The sequence below is a fragment of the Syzygium oleosum genome, unplaced genomic scaffold (genome assembly GCF_021117445.2).
Source record: "Syzygium oleosum isolate NSW1041296 unplaced genomic scaffold, Sole_v2.1 Sole_v2.03, whole genome shotgun sequence".
Taxonomy (NCBI): domain Eukaryota; kingdom Viridiplantae; phylum Streptophyta; class Magnoliopsida; order Myrtales; family Myrtaceae; genus Syzygium; species Syzygium oleosum.
In genome coordinates, this window is record NW_026607487.1 from 1,636,507 (window position 1) to 1,655,177 (window position 18,671).

The 18,671-nt window shown below is 38.4% G+C and overlaps 1 protein-coding gene, 1 long non-coding RNA gene and 1 pseudogene across 3 annotated transcripts; 1 reads left to right on the plus strand and 2 right to left on the minus strand.

The window, feature by feature from the left end:
• Positions 1 to 256: 256 nt before the first annotated feature.
• Positions 257 to 2,008, minus strand: LOC115666204 (uncharacterized). 2 transcript variants are annotated; one of them, XR_008816070.1, is made up of 4 exons: positions 1,904 to 2,008; positions 1,278 to 1,403; positions 1,093 to 1,145; positions 257 to 997 (listed from the first exon to the last, which is right to left on the minus strand). It is a non-coding gene; the product is annotated as an uncharacterized LOC115666204 (long non-coding RNA). The 2 variants fall into 2 exon arrangements; XR_008816069.1 differs by having other exon boundaries at positions 1,093 to 1,150.
• A 3,632-nt stretch (positions 2,009 to 5,640) lies between these two features.
• Positions 5,641 to 14,079, minus strand: LOC130137600 (ATP-dependent DNA helicase Q-like 1). The gene is made up of 11 exons (XM_056309245.1): positions 13,968 to 14,079; positions 12,127 to 12,255; positions 11,248 to 11,639; positions 9,821 to 10,091; positions 8,785 to 8,947; positions 8,274 to 8,370; positions 8,152 to 8,195; positions 7,349 to 7,463; positions 6,917 to 7,270; positions 6,274 to 6,498; positions 5,641 to 6,009 (listed from the first exon to the last, which is right to left on the minus strand). Exons 1-11 carry the CDS (start codon positions 14,077 to 14,079, stop codon positions 5,899 to 5,901), a joined length of 2,013 nt encoding a protein of 670 aa, XP_056165220.1. The 3' UTR covers positions 5,641 to 5,898.
• A 1,984-nt stretch (positions 14,080 to 16,063) lies between these two features.
• LOC115669050 (disease resistance protein L6-like) lies at positions 16,064 to 18,338 on the plus strand (annotated as a pseudogene).
• The last annotated feature ends 333 nt before the right edge of the window (positions 18,339 to 18,671 follow it).

Here is an 18,671-nt window from a genome sequence, read left to right on the forward strand (position 1 = left end):
CATAAGATCGTCAGGTACCGTATCTGCTAAGGCTAATGTCCTCTTTTTTTCTTTTCTTTTCTCTAATTGTTGCATGCATATTGCAAATGACTTCATTGCAGTCCCGATTCTGAAATGCATCATCGTACGAACTTTCCTCGGCAACCAGTAATCCCAATGCCTTGATCGATTCACGCATAGTCTATATTAATCTTTAGGGGAGGGGGGGGGGATTTTGAAGGTTCTTAGAAATTTCCATACACGCAACATTGATATATAGTCGACAATATGACTATATGAGTGCGACCCCTATAAGAATTCAGGATAAAGAATGCTTAAACAGATATGATACAAGCCTAGGAATATGTACAAACGAGGAATACCCCATGACACAGCCAGAACTATTAGCTTTCTGCTGCCTTGACGCCTCACAGGAAGATTCTAATTTCATTTTTAGATCATGTATTCTCAAAGGAACTGATGCTGAAACAGTCGATGATGCTTTGCCTCTGACAACCCGGGGACTAGCTTCAATAATCTTCGCGGCTGCCCCCATAACATAGGCAGTATTCTTGGTCGGAACGAATCTGGGACCTTTAATTGGAGACAACAGCCTATGATGGGTAATGGAAATGGGTTTAGTTGATTTCGGAGGTAGTATTTCAGTCTGAAATCTCTCTATCGATTGGTTCTGCGCCTTTAAGGGCTTTACTTCTACAGGGTGTGAGGAGAACCTACCCAGTCTACTAGAACTGCTGAGGTAATCAATTGGATCACACCTACTTCGCAAATCATGGGTGCCATCACTGTAAGGAGAAGGTTTGACTTGATGATATTCAGAACACGAGGTGGAGGACTCAGGACCATTTGACTTTGGCAATGAATCCAAGCCCATCAGTCGAGCCACTACTCCAGGGGCTTTGTTTTTAGATCCTTAATTGTTGGTCTCAGAAGTAGCACAGTTCCACTCACTACTTCCGCTTTTACTTGAACTAACTCCATTTTCATCAATAACATTCTACATTAAGGCAAGAAACAATGCAAGTTAGATAGATGGAACTCATACACGACTAAAAAAGATTTTGACAACAGTAGGGTCAAAAGAACTCCCACCATCTGAAACCTTGACTTCGCCAAGATCTCTGCATCATCCGTTCCATGCTTAACTCATCTATAATCAGAAAACAAAGCACGTTAATAGCACTATATGAGCCATCTCCTCCAGAAAACTTTCATATGCTAGCAATGCACGGGCGTGCGACCAATAAAATTGATAAAAAAGACAATGCAGGTTGTACCAGGACCAGGTATATCAGGACTGTTTGAGAACAGCTTCTTCCTGGACTTGCTATTCCAGTCAAAAAACTGTAGGAAGCCTCCCTTTGACCGTCTTTTCTCCACCTCCATCTCTCAACTACAGTTATCTAAAAAGAACAGAAAGAAAATCACATACATAACGAGGAGATAGGAAGACCCAGAACAACCACATCCAGAGTAAATTGTAACTTCGACAAAAGCTCACATTGTGGAGCGGATGATGAAAATGCTAGACAAAATTACGAGAGTAACACATGAATAATGGAGACCCAGTGTGAATAATCCTAATTTCAATAACCCTCCATTCCCATCTGCAAGCATGTCAGGGACTCACTGATCGGAAAATTCTAATCTCACATTTGCCAATTATCGACCCAACAACCAAAGCATCATCCTTAACTCACCAAAACACGGTTCACTCATAAAGCATCTCCCAAACTCCTAAAGCAAGCCCCATTGCCTGCAAGAACACGACCCCACTACCTCGCCTACTAAGTCCAAACTCTAAACTGAACTGGAGATTCGCACATCAACAGAACAGTAGCGCGCGAACAAGCAAAAAACAAAAATCACGGATTTTCTACCCGAACCCAAGATTCACACTCACCTCCCGCCGAATGCGGTACTGAGTTGCGCATCAAGTTAGCGACACTAGATCTGAGCCGGCATTGCCGGCGAGATGCGCGCGGAACGAAGAAAACGCCGGGAGTCGCCATCCCAGGGTACGAAACTGCTCCGGCGAACTTGACGCCGATGAGAGAGAGAGAGAGAGAGAGAGAGATCTGGCGAGATGAAGAAGAAGAGGAAGAAGGAAGCAGAGAGAGAGAATGCGAGGAGCTCGAGTGTTTAAAAATGGTGAATTTGTGTCCAAAGGAAGGAAGGAAGAGAGGAGAGAGATTGACTGGTTTTTTGTGCATTAAAATCTGAGAGGAAGAGACACAGCCATCTTGCTGTTAAAAAAATATATTTTTTAATGATTTTCTGTTTTCTTTTTTTTTTTCGGGAGATTCAGGGTTGCCGTGGTCCGATCCCCACGTGTCAGTCTTGTGGGCGAAGCTAGTTTAAATTGGAGAAAAAGTTGCTATTTTCCTTTTTTTGCCTCTAGAAAGCGTAGTTGGTGTCTTTGTTGTCCTGTTTAGAAAGTGTCAAGGAAAAGCTTCTCCTTTCCAAATCTAATGGAATTTAATTATTGGGTTATATTGTTCTTGCTTTTGCATGTTTTGGTAGGTTGCAAAATTAGGACAAGGCATGTTCTTTTCAGCTAAATAACGTCATCAAAATATCACATTGAATCCGATAATGTTTCGTGAAAATGGGGTACGCAAAATGGGTTTTCAATGTTGAGAAAAAAAAACTTGGGTACGAATAAATTAAGATCCGATTCGTCAGCGCCAATCGTAGTAAGTAAATGATAATGATTCTTTCCTCTTGTTGGGAAACGAATAGGAAAGACAATTGTTTGACTTTAGTACGTATCTTCAAAAAAAAAATTATGGAATTGAAGACGTCAAGCATAATTCACGTGTTTCCTTTTTCTTGGTCTTACCTATCTCGACCATTACATGATGCTACATAGTCTTAGGTTTAGGGTCAAAACACTGCCACATGTTGAACAGAAGTGTAGCCAATTTGGGTCTTGGTAGTCAGGTGTGAGAACAAGACAACGTGAAACTCAACATTAACCGAACTTGACATGGGATCGATAAGATACCTTATCTACTAAGGTTATCCTTTGTTTTTCCTGAATTTTGCATGCATATTGCAAATGACTTCTTTGCAGTCCCGATTCTGAAATGGAGGCATCGTACGAACTATCCTCAGTGACTCAATTACCTTTTAGGGGGCTCGATTTTGAAGGGGAAAGTATAAAAAAAAGTCATAAACCTATTATATTTGTGTCAATTCAGTTTTACATTATTCAATTGGATCAATTTAGTTATAAACCTTTTTACATTTTGTCAATTGAGTCAATCTAGCCAATTTTGGCCAAAAATTGCCAACGTGGATGCCGGGCATCCTATTAGGCACGACTGATGCTAATGTAGATAATTTTTACAATTTTTTTTTACAAACTGAATTTTTTACTATTTTTTTCTTTATTTTTTTTCCTTTCATTTTAGCTAGCAAGGGTCACAGCCCTTGCTAGATCTTGGAGAGGGCCCTATGTGAGGCCATCGCGGCCTCGCCAAGTGCAGATGAGGACGAGAGCGAGGTTGGAAGGCCATTGCCTAGGGCCTTCGTGGCCCTTGCCCAAATCTGGCGAGGGCTTGGGCAAGGACTGTGACCCTCGCTGGCCAAAATGAAAGGAAAAAGAAAAGAAAGAAAAAAATAAAAAATAAAAAGAAAAGAAAAAAAAATTATAAAATACTATTAAAAAATTGACCTGATGGTTGGCGTTCACATCGGCAATTTCCAGTAAAATTGGCCAGATGGACTCAATTGGCAAAATGTGCAAAAGTTTAGGATTAAATTGGACTAATTGAAAGGTTTTTGAATTATCACAAATGCAATAGGTTCAGAACTTTTTTGGGTACTTTCCCCCAATTTTAAAGGTTCTTAGAAATTTCCATACCACAATATATAGTCGGCAATATGACTATATGAGTACAACCCCTACAAGATTTTAGGATGCAGAATGCTTAAAAAGATATAGTATAGGCCTAGGAAATGTACATATGAGGAATACCCCGTAACAGACTGGTGTTTCCTATTGCATCAAAGTCACCATTAACTTGTTTTTTTTTCTTTCTCTTGGGGGACCTCAGTCACCTTATCCAATTGGATCTCTCTTACAATGTGTAATCATGCGCAAGTACCACATAAAAGCATGTGGCATGGTCCAGGACTCGGAGTCATAACAAAAACCAGTTGGTGTCATAGCCACCAGGGTCCTCTTGCGAAAGATGAGGGGACCACCTCAAATTCCTTAGCAAGAACAATTAAGTTCGAGTCTTTTAATAAATATCAAAATGTTGGGACATTGTTTATCCTTGAGCATTACTGTAAAATTTCCCCGTTCGTCACAGAATCTTCGATTTGAGTTATGACCATCAAGTATAGCCCATAATCTATGTTTCGATGATGGCGAACCCATCACCACATCTGAATGTTATTTCAGTAATTCATTACTCTTTCTATACGAGGTAGTAGCACCAAAGAGCAAAAATCAATCGCTTTCGGTGACGTCACTACTCAAACTTGTAATTATGATGCTTACGTGACCACAGAGCCAACCAAGCTCGATGATAATCAACTAGTTAGCACTTCTGTGATATTGGGAATCTGTAGAATTATTTGTTTATTTCTCATTTCTCTATTTTGATCCATGTAACAGCAGTTCTTTATCTAAAACCCCATGTAATCTAAACTGCAGTTACTGCTACGTTGTAAGCTTCCAAAATTTATTTGCCCGCACTTGGAGATTTTCTACGGTACAGGCTCTCCTCTGTGGTCTTTAGAGGATAATTGAGTATGCCCCAAAATTTTCTTCTTATTTTTTTAGGCCGAAGAGAATCCCCCAACCCAATATATCTCCAAAACAATCTTTTTCAATCGAGTCATGCACATACTAACATTCAGAGGAACAATTTTGTCCCCACTTCAAAAGGCAATAAATAAATTACCTTTGTCTAGGCCAATACTGCCAATTTCCCTCACCTTTTGCAATGCCGTGCCGTCATCAGAATCGCGCTGATTCCAACCAACCTTTTGAGTACAAAATATTGATTGCAATTCTCATGGATATATTTATGCAATCATTAACATGAGTCGTAATGCAAATACAACAAAGAAGCAACTATTTAAGTGCCACATGAGAGCATTATTGGGTAGTTGATACGTCCTAATCAAAATGAATCTAACGTTGTTCCTGACCGAGGCATATAATAAAACCACGTTAAATCCCTAAGTATCGAATTATAGATGCATGGCCATGTGCTCTCTGTGAAAAACTATTGCATAGTGTGGATATAAGATCCCAATCCACTAATGACTTGAATAATCCAGTCCACCAGTGCAATGCTTGATGACCAGAAAGCCAGCAGTGTTCAATAGTTGGATAACTGATGACTATACCCTGATAAAGGTTCTCAACCAATCGATTGTATCTTAGGATATACTACTTGAAAAATTTATTCTGCAAGTAAATTAACTTCACAGATGCAGTCATGATATGCATCAACACTAATTCAAAACAGGAAAGTAGAAGAAAGGCAACATGTGCTTGTATAATTGGATTTCGTTGTTAATCTTTGCTGAATTGAAACAAGTAACTTTTTCTTCATCAGTCCAGACCGGACGGCGTATTCACAAATATGCCTCTCCGGCCTATATGTCAAAGCCACATTTTCTTTCTCCTCACGAAAATGATTAATTCCAGACAAGGAACATGACAACAGATGAAAGGAAAAGACAAACATGAGATGACAAGACCATCACGACTGAAGAATTCTGTGTCCTTAGTTAAGGTCCTTTGCCCCTCCTATACCATGTGGTCTTCCAATAATTGCAGATGATGGAACCAGAAGAACTGTGCGGCTCAAGATCATGCGTAAGTTGGTACCTGTCGCCCATCAAGAGAGTTGACACCTGAAAGGTCTACCTTTATGGAGAGGCTTTGAGACAATTGTCGCAAGGATTAGAACCGTATTTACAGTCTTTTCGATCCAAAGACTCACCAAAGTGTGCAAGTAAGGTTTGCCGCCGACACTCATCCTGAAAATTTTGCAAATTAGAGAGTTAACACATGTTTATCAATAGACTTTGCTCCATTCAGGTACGTAAAAGATGAGTTAGCCCAAAGGTTCCATTACGATTTACATATGTTGCCACCAGACCCATCTAATGATCCAGCACCCAGACTGGTTAATGCCAGACTAACACTAACAATCAATAGAACAAAGTGGAAAATGGAAACACAATAGAAGCATCACTTAGTTGGGATCACTAAAGAGAAATTGAGAACACAAATTGGATTACCTTGACTTCACAATATTGCTGCATTTTCCTAGCTTGAGCCATTGCAGATTTAAAGATAGCGGTTTTACATCCTTGACCACTCCTTAACATGCACACAACCCGGCTGAAATCCTTTTTGGCATATAGAGCAACGCACACTGCCGGTAGATTATCTCTTCCTGCCCTCCGTGATTCTTGGTAATATTTTTCGACTGACTTGGACATTGTGTTGTGGATGACCAAACGCTGACCACATGCCATTAAAAAAATAATTACTGAACCAATAAAAAAAAGTTGAAATGTGACAAAAACATTACAAATGAAGGTCAAGTTAGATCAGAGTCATTTGCCACTCTAACAGTAAAGAAAAGGCCTTTATCCTAGTCTAACTTAATTTCAGCACACCCAAGTTCCATGCATGGAAGAAAGAATTTGACTTGAAAAAATACGTAATTCGCTAGTTCCTGCAATCAATAGCCAAGAATGACAATTTAGCAGGCCACTGGACCATAGAACCAGCAAAGTTTACTTCCAAGCACACTAAGAAACCAATTAGTGAAACTTGAACATCAGAAGAAAAGTGGATTAGTTGAGTATTTGTCAACACGTCAGCTTGATTCTAAAACTAAAAATAGGCAAAGACCCAGAGTCCATTTCAACTTACCACATCCGGTTCGTCTATTCCCATCCCAAAAGCAATGGTAGCACATACAACCTGGACCTCTCTAGTATGCCGTTTCTTTTGAACAGCTACTCTTTGACGGGCTGCTAATCCAGCATGATAGTACACCGTCTTTGTACCACACTTATCATTCAAGTATTTTGCAACATCAGCACATTCACTCTTTGAGAGGCAATATACTATGCCACAAAAATTAGCAAAATGATTCTTTAGCAGCTCTCCAAGCTGCTTCAGTGGTTCCTTGGTCTTAGCTATGACCTCATACTTTAGGTTTGGTTTGTCAAAACTTGTCTCAAGAACAAGAGCATGGGGGATCCTGAGAGCTTTTAGGATATCCTGCAATGGATGCACATTTCAATCAGTCTCAAATGATTATTTCAACATAATCTGGAGGTTAATGTGCAAGTTTTGTACCTCACAAACTGGCTGAGTGGCAGTTGAAGTTAAGGCCATCATTGGGATGTATGGAAAATTTTGCTTGAGACATCCTAGTCCCCTATAATCTGGACGAAAATCATGTCCCCATTGACTGCAATAATGACAACCAAGAAAGTAACAGTCAATAAGCTTTACTAGTTTACAATCATTCAAATATACGAGAAAAGCTCAAACCAGCAGTACGTTCCTTTCATGAGATGGCACTGGCAGTGCAGATCCAGTAAAGACCTCATAAGAAACACAATCAATGATCATATGGGTGAACTTTTTCCTCATATCTCAAGTTGTTAATATATAGTATAAAGGTTAAAAGAATAAATACAGACACAAGACCAAGCTTAAAAGACCTGACTATCATGCCAAACATGGACAATTCCAATCACTTCCGAAAGTAATTTCCATTGGAGCTTATTTTAGTTTTGTGCATTTTGCTTAATATGATTAACGATGTGTCACTGACTTTTCCCAAAAGAAGGAACTGGATCATTTTCAGAATTAGTTATTTCAACATTGCATTCTGTTATACTAGAACTTCACAGAAGGTCTGGAATTCAGAAGGTCCAATGTAACACCGACAATGTAATTAGGCTAGAAACACAGAAAATGCAAAAACGTTTGAAAAAAAAAAGTTAGAGTGAGCATATATAAAAGTTAACTTGCTTTGCTTTATCTGGAACAAGGACAGTAGTTTTGCAGTGGCAACATCATAAATACTTATTCCTTTTGAAGTAACACTAGCATGATCTTTGCTTCAGATACAAGGATGCCAAAGAGCATACCTCACACAATGTGCCTCATCAATAACAAAACCAGCAAGTTGTGCCTGCAATGCATGATGGTCGAGTATCAAAAAGTTAAAAAGAAACTTTCAGAAAAAGTTACAGTGAATCAGAAATAGTACCTTTCTATGCAAGCATTTCAATATCTCGAGAAACGATGGGTTTCCCACAATCCTTTCAGGGGTTACATACAATAGCTTGCACGATGGTTTACTTTTCCTGAAAAGACAGGCAAAGTGGTGGAGATTAATGACTTGACAATCACAACACTCAGCAAAAAAAAAAATTAGAAGTCCAATAGAAACCCCATTGCAACATATCGAGCATAGCCCAACATTTTATGGTGGGATAAAGATTGTATGGTATGATATACTTCTCTAGGAACACTAAGACCCTAAAATTTATTTTTAAGGCAAACATCTTAGGCATGACTCTTTTCATTAACTGCATAAAAAATGTGCATCCATTGCAACATATGGAGCATAGCCATTTTATGGCAGGATAGAGATTGTATGGTATGATATACTTTTCTAGGAACACAGAGAGAGAGAGAGAGAGAGAGAGAGAGAGAGAGAGAGAGAGAGAGAGAGAGAGAGAGAGAGAGAGAGAGAGAGAGAGAGTGCTAAACCTTGCCTTAGTTCTTGGAGGACAGCCGCTGCTTGGGCAGTAGTTTGCTGAGAGTTCAAGAAGGTAGACAGTATTCCATACTTGAGGTTTAGAGTAATTATTTGATCCTGGATGAGAGATAGCGGGGGAGTTATAACAACTGTGACACCTGGTTTAATAGTTGCTGGCACTTGAAACGAAATGTAAAAACATCAGAAGAGCACATGAAGATAGGAAGGGATGAGGGAATTATTCTTCTATTCACCTTCAGCTGATCGAAAAGCACCAGTTGATATTTGTCTTATAATTACTTCAGCTAGAAACATATATCAACTACTTCAACACTGAACAGAAAACACTTTAGGATAATTCAACTTTATCAATTCAGATTAATATCTTCCTTCATGATTCAGTAAATCAATTCAGATTTATATGAAAGGACATCAATTTCAAACCAATTATGGGAAATGATTGCCCTTAGTTGACATGATGACATAGCACATAGCTCCATAGGAAATATAGATATCTACAATCTATATTTGGTGCACGTAATTTGAAAACTTATTCCACTTTGACTTAATAACCCTTTTGAATTGGACGTGAACTATGACCGACAACAACACTTAAATGCAAAAACAAGATAAATTTTCCAGTAAGTAATTAGAAGAAGGTCCTAGAAGCATAGCATAAACCTCAAATTCTAGAAATTACAGAATAGATAGAGCTGTGCGAAGGCAGAACGAGAATGTCCCGTATTTCCATCTTTTCCAACTTAGTCCAATCACGTACATTGGAACCCCTAGTTATGTCCCCGAATCACTTCCTATCGCTTAATTTGCATTTGGAAAACATTTTCTTCCTTTAGTTTAAGCACAAACTTCTCAATAGTGGTAACAAAGCAGATTACAAGATCATTTTAAAGCTTAAATTTCCATATATAGGTCTACCTGTCTAGTATTTAATTGGTGGAACCATTGAGCAAAGTGCACAGGGCTAGTGCTCTAAACATTGTCTCCACACATAATTCTACATACGATCATTACACAAATGAAATAATGTTAACATTCACTAACCTGGTAACATAAACTTTTACCACCTCCAGTGGGCATGAGAATGAAGCAATCTTGCTTGGCTACGGAAGCTTTACAAGCCCGATGCTGCATTGGTCGAAATGCCTTGTTTCCGAATATTACAACATTTGCCAATTCGATGTCATCCAAGGCTTGCAATTCCTCATGAGTCAGAGTCCCTTGTTTGCATGTCGAAATCCGAGAGCAATGTCTTTTATTTGAAACTGATGATATCGAACCTTGAGTGACAGTGCTCCTACAGTCCTTCAACACAAACAAGCCTCCTCAGCACCATAAATAGTTTCTGATGTGGAGTGATGGAAAATAAAAATTGTGCACAAAGAAATCCCAAGCCTTCATTTCGCAAAACACTCCTATCAAAGACGCTGGATGCTAAGTTCCACACTTGGATGATGTACTATGCTCTCAAAATATTTGAGAAATATAGGTAGTGGTACATCATCCTAAACAAAAATCAACTGTTTTTATTGACCAAACAGTTCTAATATAAGTCATTTTAGATCTGAAAGACTGTGGAAGTAACTGAGAAAAGTTAGGAGTGTCTATTATACATTTGATCGGACGAGATCCCTCATAAGCAATTTACTAAATGCTTTTGTACAGGTACCCTACGTAAGGTCCTTTGCTGCGTGCAGAATTACAAGCAAACTGGAAATGATCAGGGAAAGACATAATTTTAAGAGCAAAGAACAGTGACACACTAATTTAAGGGGTTGGGCAGTTTCGTCTACGTCAACGGGAGGAGTTGTTTCACAATGACCAAGAGGGAATTACAATAAGAAATGAATCAATTTCTCACTAATCAAAACCCCAATTGCAAGAGTCAATAAAAACTGAATGAGACGAGTGGAAAGCATTTCCCAAGAGTTTTCTGAGAAGGACACTCTAATCTCTCCCGATCAATAACCAAGACAATATGTTCTCAATTCTTCTCATTTTCCTTGTTGGCCCCAATATACCTCAGCAACAAAAATATCTAAAAATATGGGTTGCAAAATCATTGTTAAAAGAATAAAAAGTCGTGCCAAGATCTGCCAACTTTTTGTGAACCTCCTAAACAACTGGACCATTGTGGCCAGACTCCTGGGATTTGCCCGGTAACTATTGTGGCTTCTTCAGGTGTCCACAGTTGCTTCACCAAACAGCCAACCCTGTACAATACTCAGACATTCTTCAAGCTGCGTATTTGGTCCATGAAATTACACAGGCCAATCCCAAGCCAAATCTAGGTCCATGAATCATAAACTCGAGCCACAAACTTAACAACTATCAACCAAATTAGTTTTGGGCATGGCAAAAAACATGCCAAGCTACCCTGCTTTTCTTTCTTTTTCTTAATCCCTTCAAACTGGCGGGGGCAGAAAGGAGTGAGACAACTTCACAGTTTTCAAAAGCATACCATGGATGCTAAAGATCGTCTGGCCAGAAGTTGAGTGGATGAATTCCTCGGAGTACTGCTTTCATCAGGAATATAGCCTGTGGATTTCCTGCCCATTTTACTGTCAAATTTATCATCTTCGTCTTCACTGTCAGTAGAGGAATCTACCTCAAGAAAAGTTTGATTTTTCTCAGGTTGTGGAGAATCTTCTATAATAGTAACATTGTGCACAACATTGCATCCTCCGTCATAAGGGATATGTTGGCCAAACATATCGGCCAAAACTCCACAAGCTTCTGATTTCGCAGCTTGCAAATCATCCCAATCCTCAGTATCTTGCATCGTTTCGGCAAGTTCCGCTAGAAAGTCATCGCCACAGTGTTCCATGGTGATAAACTCTCGATCTTCGTTGCCTTAAAAAAACCCAAAACGAAGAAAGAGATGATTTTGCAAGTCAATAACACTACTCCGCCAAACCCACAAAGAAATGACAGTGAGAATAACGCTCAATGGACAAAACTTAACCAGCTCCTGTCCATTGAAATCCAAAGTAGACCATTTCGCAGCCATCATCAGAGCACTGACCAACCGCAATAAATCTCCTTATTTAGGAACGCACAATCAATCAATACACAAATTATCCACACGACACAAGCAATTGCTGCATTCCCTAATCACCAGATACCACCCAATTTGGCCAATAACCAAGAAAAGCCCACCATCCAAAGTAGCCTCGACATTTCAAACAGGAACCGTGCCAGACATTTTGCTCGTCAGCAATACTAGCACCCTATTCTACAGCCATCGTCATCGTGGTGGACGAAGAAATACCTACACAACATCTGCAAACGCTAATCTCGGCATAAAAAAAATGGGCGACGAAGAGAGGATTTGAGTTGCCGTAGAGGGAAACAAGACGGTCCAAGCACTTGGTGGCGGACTGCTGGTCGAAGCGAAACTCGAGAGCCAAGCTCAGCAACCGAGCTTTCTCTACCTCCTCCAACCCCCCAATCCTCCACGGAATCGAATCTCAACGTGTGCTCGACGCGATTCGATCGATCGATGGACGATGCATGAGCCGGAATGGAATGGAATCGATCGCTAGTCTCTCTGGAGAGCGCGCGCTCGAAGTGGTCTCGTTCGAAAACCTTCCCGGCGATGGCACGATTGGATGTTTGTTTTCCCCTTTTGTATTTATATATATGCTGGAGAACGGGAGGGGAGAGATTGGTGCCATGTTTTTTCAAAAAAATTTCGACAATTCCGTTTTCGCACCCTGAAGTTTGTTGGAAGTTCTATTTTTGCCCCCCTCATAAGTTTTTCTGGTTTCGTTTGACACCCTTGGGTCGGGTCTGTTCGGTGGGAGCCTTTTCTTTTTGCGTTATTCTTCTCTGGTTTTCATTTCACGTTTACGTTATTTTTACCTTTACATATATATTAATATCAATATTGCAATGGAATGATTTTCAAAAAAATTTAGGAAAATAGTGTTTCCAACACTGCTTTACTCTTTGGCAAAAAAATAAAAAAACTACTTTGTTATGGCTAAAACCTCTCGATGGTAAAAAAATTTCGTAACTTTTATTATAGGATCAGTCATGCATTCAACGTGGTGGGTTGTTGGATAAAATGGGAAAAAAAGTGATCCATCAAATCTGTTTTGCAAAATTGATTTTTCGTCATCACTTCCGGACATTAAAAGGAAAGTTACATACGCAAATGTGATCAAATTACTTTAATTAAGAAAAGTTACGATGAGTAAGGAAAATTATTGAGGCATAGGTCTTGAAACTTTACCCGTGCAAAGGAGAGTAACTATCAATTTAGATATTTTACTAAAAGTTCACAAAAGAAATTTGTTATTAACAAAATAGATATTACTTTTGTGGAATTTTACCAAACATAGGTTTCAGGGAATTTATGACCTCCAAAGAAAAAGTGCACCCTCCAAAGATAACCTGTGAAAGGATGTTTTACAGGTAAAATTACGTACTATGAACAAGGACAATTTAGTTGCCAAAGGAAAATATCCAGTAATTTACTAACCATAGGAAAATATATTTTACCCAAAACTTTGGCAGATTACTATATTTTGGGGAATATTGCAAATCATATGACCTACACAACTTACAATGACAAAAGAAAAATTACTTTTTGTGAAGAAAAGTCGTGAAATTGATACACATGCGGTAAATCACCGTGTGGAAAATTAGTAGGAAATTTAAGAATACCAAATAAGAATCACCATTAATTAGACAGGATCCAATCCCATTTTCCCTTCTCATCTTGTTGTTGTCGATTGTTCGACTGATTCTTGCCGATCTGTAGATGGTTCTGAGTTGCGAGAATATGGAGGATTTTGTTATGGGGGGCCACTTGTGTTTTAGGGTATCGTTTCTTAAGAAATATGTTCCTCTTGAGGTTTAGCTTGATTCTAGCTATATGGGGATCGAGTCGAGTTGAGCCTGAGCATTTCAAATAAAGGGAAGAGCTAGAGCAAAGCAAACAGAGGAATGCATTAGTTCATTTTAGGGTGTTCTCTTGTGGTGCTTGTTGCGCTACTTCTTTCTGTGTTCACTTCTAATCTTCTCAAGAAGAGCAAAACGAGTGGAAGCAATACAAATGCAGAAAATGAAGGCACTGACGGAGCATCTACATATCCGTTCATCTCTCTCCAACACCAACATGAGTGGGAAAGTGATCCCTATGATGTAATTTTTGAGCTTTAGAGTCTCAGGTACTCGCAAGGGCTTCACCGATCACCTCTACCACAATTTCATGAATGTCAGAACCGTACCTATGCTTGTGTTCAGAGATGATAATAGCCTCCCTATCGACAAGGGGTCGGTTCATGGCTCCTTGATGCGATCACATGGTCTAAAGTTTGGATGCCTATAATATTTGAAAATTATGCTTCTAGCAAATGATGCATTCTCAAGCTCATTCAACTCGTGGATCCCAAAAAAAGCACAAGACATTTAATTTTGCCTATTTTTTACAAAGTGGACCTATCATGTGTGAGATACCTAAGGTTGCATTTGGTCATTTGGATTTCTAGTCAGGATAGGATTTGAAATTCAAGAGATTTGCTGTATCATATCTACTGTTTGGTGAATTATGGAAATAAAGCCGAATATTTTCATATCTTACTATGTTGATTATTTGCTATGACCGTCATATTAATGTAAATGAACCCAAGAATTGAATAAACGAAGATTATAAAAATCTCTCTCACGACACTCTTACCTATTTTCATTTTTATTTGCTTATTTTTTTTATTATTTTTGCCTCTCTTTTTTAATTATTTTTTTTATTTCTTTTTTCCCCTTCCATCATTCTCTAATAAAATTTTATTAAATAGTAAGCTATACTAATATACCTAAAATATATAATAAATATAAATACATTAGTATTGATTTATATATGAAATTTATATCTTAAGATATAAATAAAATTTGAATATATAAATAAAAATAAGAATAAATAAAAAACGAAATTATTGTTATTTTGAATTTTTTATATTAAAATTCATATATTATTTATATTCAAATATTATTTTAAATTTATTAATTTAACAAGTTTTTTATTCAACAAAATTAACTTTTATATTATGAATATTAGAAATCATATATATCTTTATCCCACCTCCCCCATGGGATAATTTTATCCGGGCTATATCCCTCTTATATCCGACTTTGTCTTATCTTGGGCAGACACCAAACATGGGATAGGATATAATTTATGCTACACCAAATTTTATCCCGACTACCAAACGTAGCCTAAAAGGATTCACCTAATGCTGATGGACCTAGTCGAAATTGAAAAAGCTTCAACTCTTTAGATTATCTTGATCTCTCTTGTGTTCACAATATGTTTCTACTTGCACTTGATTCTCTCTATTTAAAGCTTTGTTGGTGGTAGTTAGTACATAAGAGTGAATGTAAGTTTAATATAAACTGAACCTATTCGCGTATTTGTCTATTTTTTAATCTTGTTACTTTATCCGTTTGATAGAAGCATCCGTCCTTCATAAACTATTTTTGCATCTGCCAAAGTCCATTTGCAAGTATTCCATGAAAAGGTTCAAACTTATCTAAAACAACAGCCTTGATACCAATAAGCGTAAGTTTGCCCTCTTGAATCTTGCAATCAGGAATGACATTATCCATCTTCGTGATAGTGTGATGGGCCGAAAGACTACCCATTTTCTTGTATAAACTAGCAAAACAATGATACTGATGGGTACATGCTGTAAAGAAAATCAAAGTTGATTCTTTTTAATCACTAACATATATCATGTTAGAAAATTTTGTTTTTTTTTTCTCTCATTTTAGTAAGATGATGTATTTCACAAAATAAATAGCAAATGATATTTAACTTTTAAATAGACTCATGACATTGAATTTTTCTCCCCTACATTACTAGATGTCGGCTTTTTAGATTACTAACTCATTCGAATTCTTTCCTAAAGAATCTCTCGTAAAATATCAATAGTGCGTGTTTTTTCAATGGATAGCTCATATTACCAAAATAGAGATGGACCTATATAGTAAAGTTCAATCATTCCATCTATAACAAAGAATTATTTCTCAACCATCTGTACCAAAGCATTACTTCTCAAGTTTGGAAATAATTGCTCATTATTATCATACACAACTGGAAGCATGAATGTAGAAAAATAGAGCTCTTAAATTTGGAAGACTATTCTGCCAAAAGTTTCTAACAATAATTCTTTAAACTTTGGATTGTAACTAGAAAATTTTGGTGGGGCCAACATTTATTAGTGAATATGAAATTTTTTGTAAATACAGAAAAGCATCAGCAATGGGTGCCACGGAAGAGACATGGATTGTTACCAGTCTTACTTCTTAGGGTAGAGCTAACAGTCATCCAGAGACCACGAATTAGCGAACACGCCTAGAGAGAAAGAGGTAGTTGACCTTTTTGGGGACCTCTCTTTAGGGGCCATCACCTAATCTTCCACGGTCAAGCCTCTCGAGGAGCACGAACCTTCTTCAGCATTTCCAAAGGCAGAACTTAACGTACACGTTATTCTCGAGTGGACCAAGCCAACAAGTTTGACTTGACTAGAGGATGAGGTCCAAAAGAAGATAAGGCAAGGACTACAAGCATTTGCAGAAAAGCATCCTAAAAGCTTCTTTCGTTGTTCATCAATCCTTTTGAGCAGCAGAAAAGCATCTTTTCGTTTCAACTTTCCCCCTCAGATCGCCATGGGTAATGGGCAGAGTCAGGGAAATAGAAAGAGAGCAGAGGAAGAGAGCACTGAGGGAGCATCCATTCCTTCGTTCATCTCTCCAGTACCCACAGATGTAGGTTGCAGTCAATATGACGTGTTCTTAAGCTTTAGAGGCACCGATACCCGCAAGGCATTCACCGATCACCTCTATCATAGTCTGATCAAGGCAGGGACTGTACCGATTTGCGTGTTCAGGGACGATAACAGCATTCCAATTGGCGAGGAATTTGGTTCACGGATTCTCAATGCCATCGCACGGTCTAAGATTTTGATCCCCATCATCTCGGAAAATTATGCTTCGAGCAAATGGTGCCTCCGCGAGCTCATTCATATCATGGGCTGCAAGAAGAGCACGTCAAGCATAGTCTTGCCCATCTTTTACAAAGTGGACCCATCGGATGTGCAGTATCTAAAAGGAAGGTTTGGGAAGGCCTTCCATTCGCGTAAGAAGCGTTTTGATGAGAAGGATATTCAGGAAGGGCAGCGAGCACTTAGAGAAGTGAGTGACTTACATGGATGGGAATCTGAGAAAGCTGCTAACGGGTACTTCACAAAACCTTTTTCTTTTTTTGATAAGTAAGTTTTCTTCTTCATGCATAACCGATGAAATGCAGATGTATTACTTTCACTGCAAGCTCAGAAAGGATCCCCAAAATGTCCCAATAATGCCTCGAAGACTAACAAACACTAGTACTTCCCAAGATGTCCTGAAAACTAAACCAACGACAACTTAAACCAAAGATCCCGTAGGTCCCAAGAATTTTACATTTGTATCCATTCCAAAGCAAAAAAAAGAAAGAAACAACAACCCCTCCAGCCAATAGTATCAATCACTAAAGAAAGGACTCCAATGCTCGGTCTTCCAAAACTTGATCACTACCAGATAAAATAGACTTCCTCATGCCAACGGGTTGGCTCAGCTGATAAGAATTGGACACTTCACATTTACTATGTTTAGGTTTGATTTCCAATGCCAGTAACCCCCATTGGTAGGTGATCTTGGGGTAACCTCCTCTCTTTCTAAATTTTTTAAACCAACCCCAAAAAAAAAAAAAAAATTGACCTCCTATCTTTCTACTGGCGGCAACCTTAATCCTTATAACGAAAGACTCTTGATGAGCCAGGTGCACCACCTTATTTTATTCCAACAAGATCCATCTATTGGCATAAAAGGATTGGGAAAAAAAATGAAATGACCGCTACACCATCTTCCCGGCTTGTAAGTTAATTGGCCCAATGCATCTTTCATTATATACTAGTCTTTTGATGAGATTAAGTATATTCACGAAGTTATCATTGAGTTTTGTTGTTTGATAGGCATGAAGGAGAACTAGTGGAAAAAGTTGTCAAAACAATTCTAAGCGAGTTGCGGCAAGATTTTCAGCTTGATGTTACTAAGCACTTAGTTGGAATTGAGGATCGTGTGAACGAAATCAGGAATTGGGTAGACACTCCTGCTAGTGTTGCTCGAATGATTGGAATCTATGGCATGGGTGGGATTGGAAAAACAACTCTTGCCAAGGAAATCTACAACCAGTTGTCGAATGACTTTGTGCATCGTAGCTTTCTTGCTGATATTCGAGAAACAGTTCACCGCAACAATATTCCTTATCTACAAAAACAACTAATTAAGGACATACTGCGAATTGAACATCAAGTTGGGAATGTTGATGATGGAATTAGTTTGATCAAATCTAGATTCAAAGGGAAAAAGGTTCTCATTCTTCTAGATGATATAGATGACAAGAATCAACTAGATGCATTGGCTAGGGAGCGTAATTGGTTTATGGCAGGAAGCATGATCATTGTTACCACTAGAAATGAAGCCGTACTTGATCAATCTGAATTCGAGGTAGTCTACAAGTATGAATTGAATGAATTGGATGAGGAGCATGCTTTCCTTCTGTTTAACAGACACGCATTTCATACGGACCATTCTTTGAGGGATTTTGAGGGTATATCTCATGATATCATATCCACCATGGGTGGGCTTCCCTTGGCACTTCAAGTCGTAGGTTCATACTTGTATAAAAAAACGAATCAAAAAGTATGGGAAGATGTACGGAAGCAATTAAAAAACCAACCACATAGAAATGTCCAAAAGATATTGAAAATAAGTTATGATGCATTAGAAGATGGACATAAGCAGATTTTTCTCGATATTGTTTGTTTCTTTATTGGCGAAACT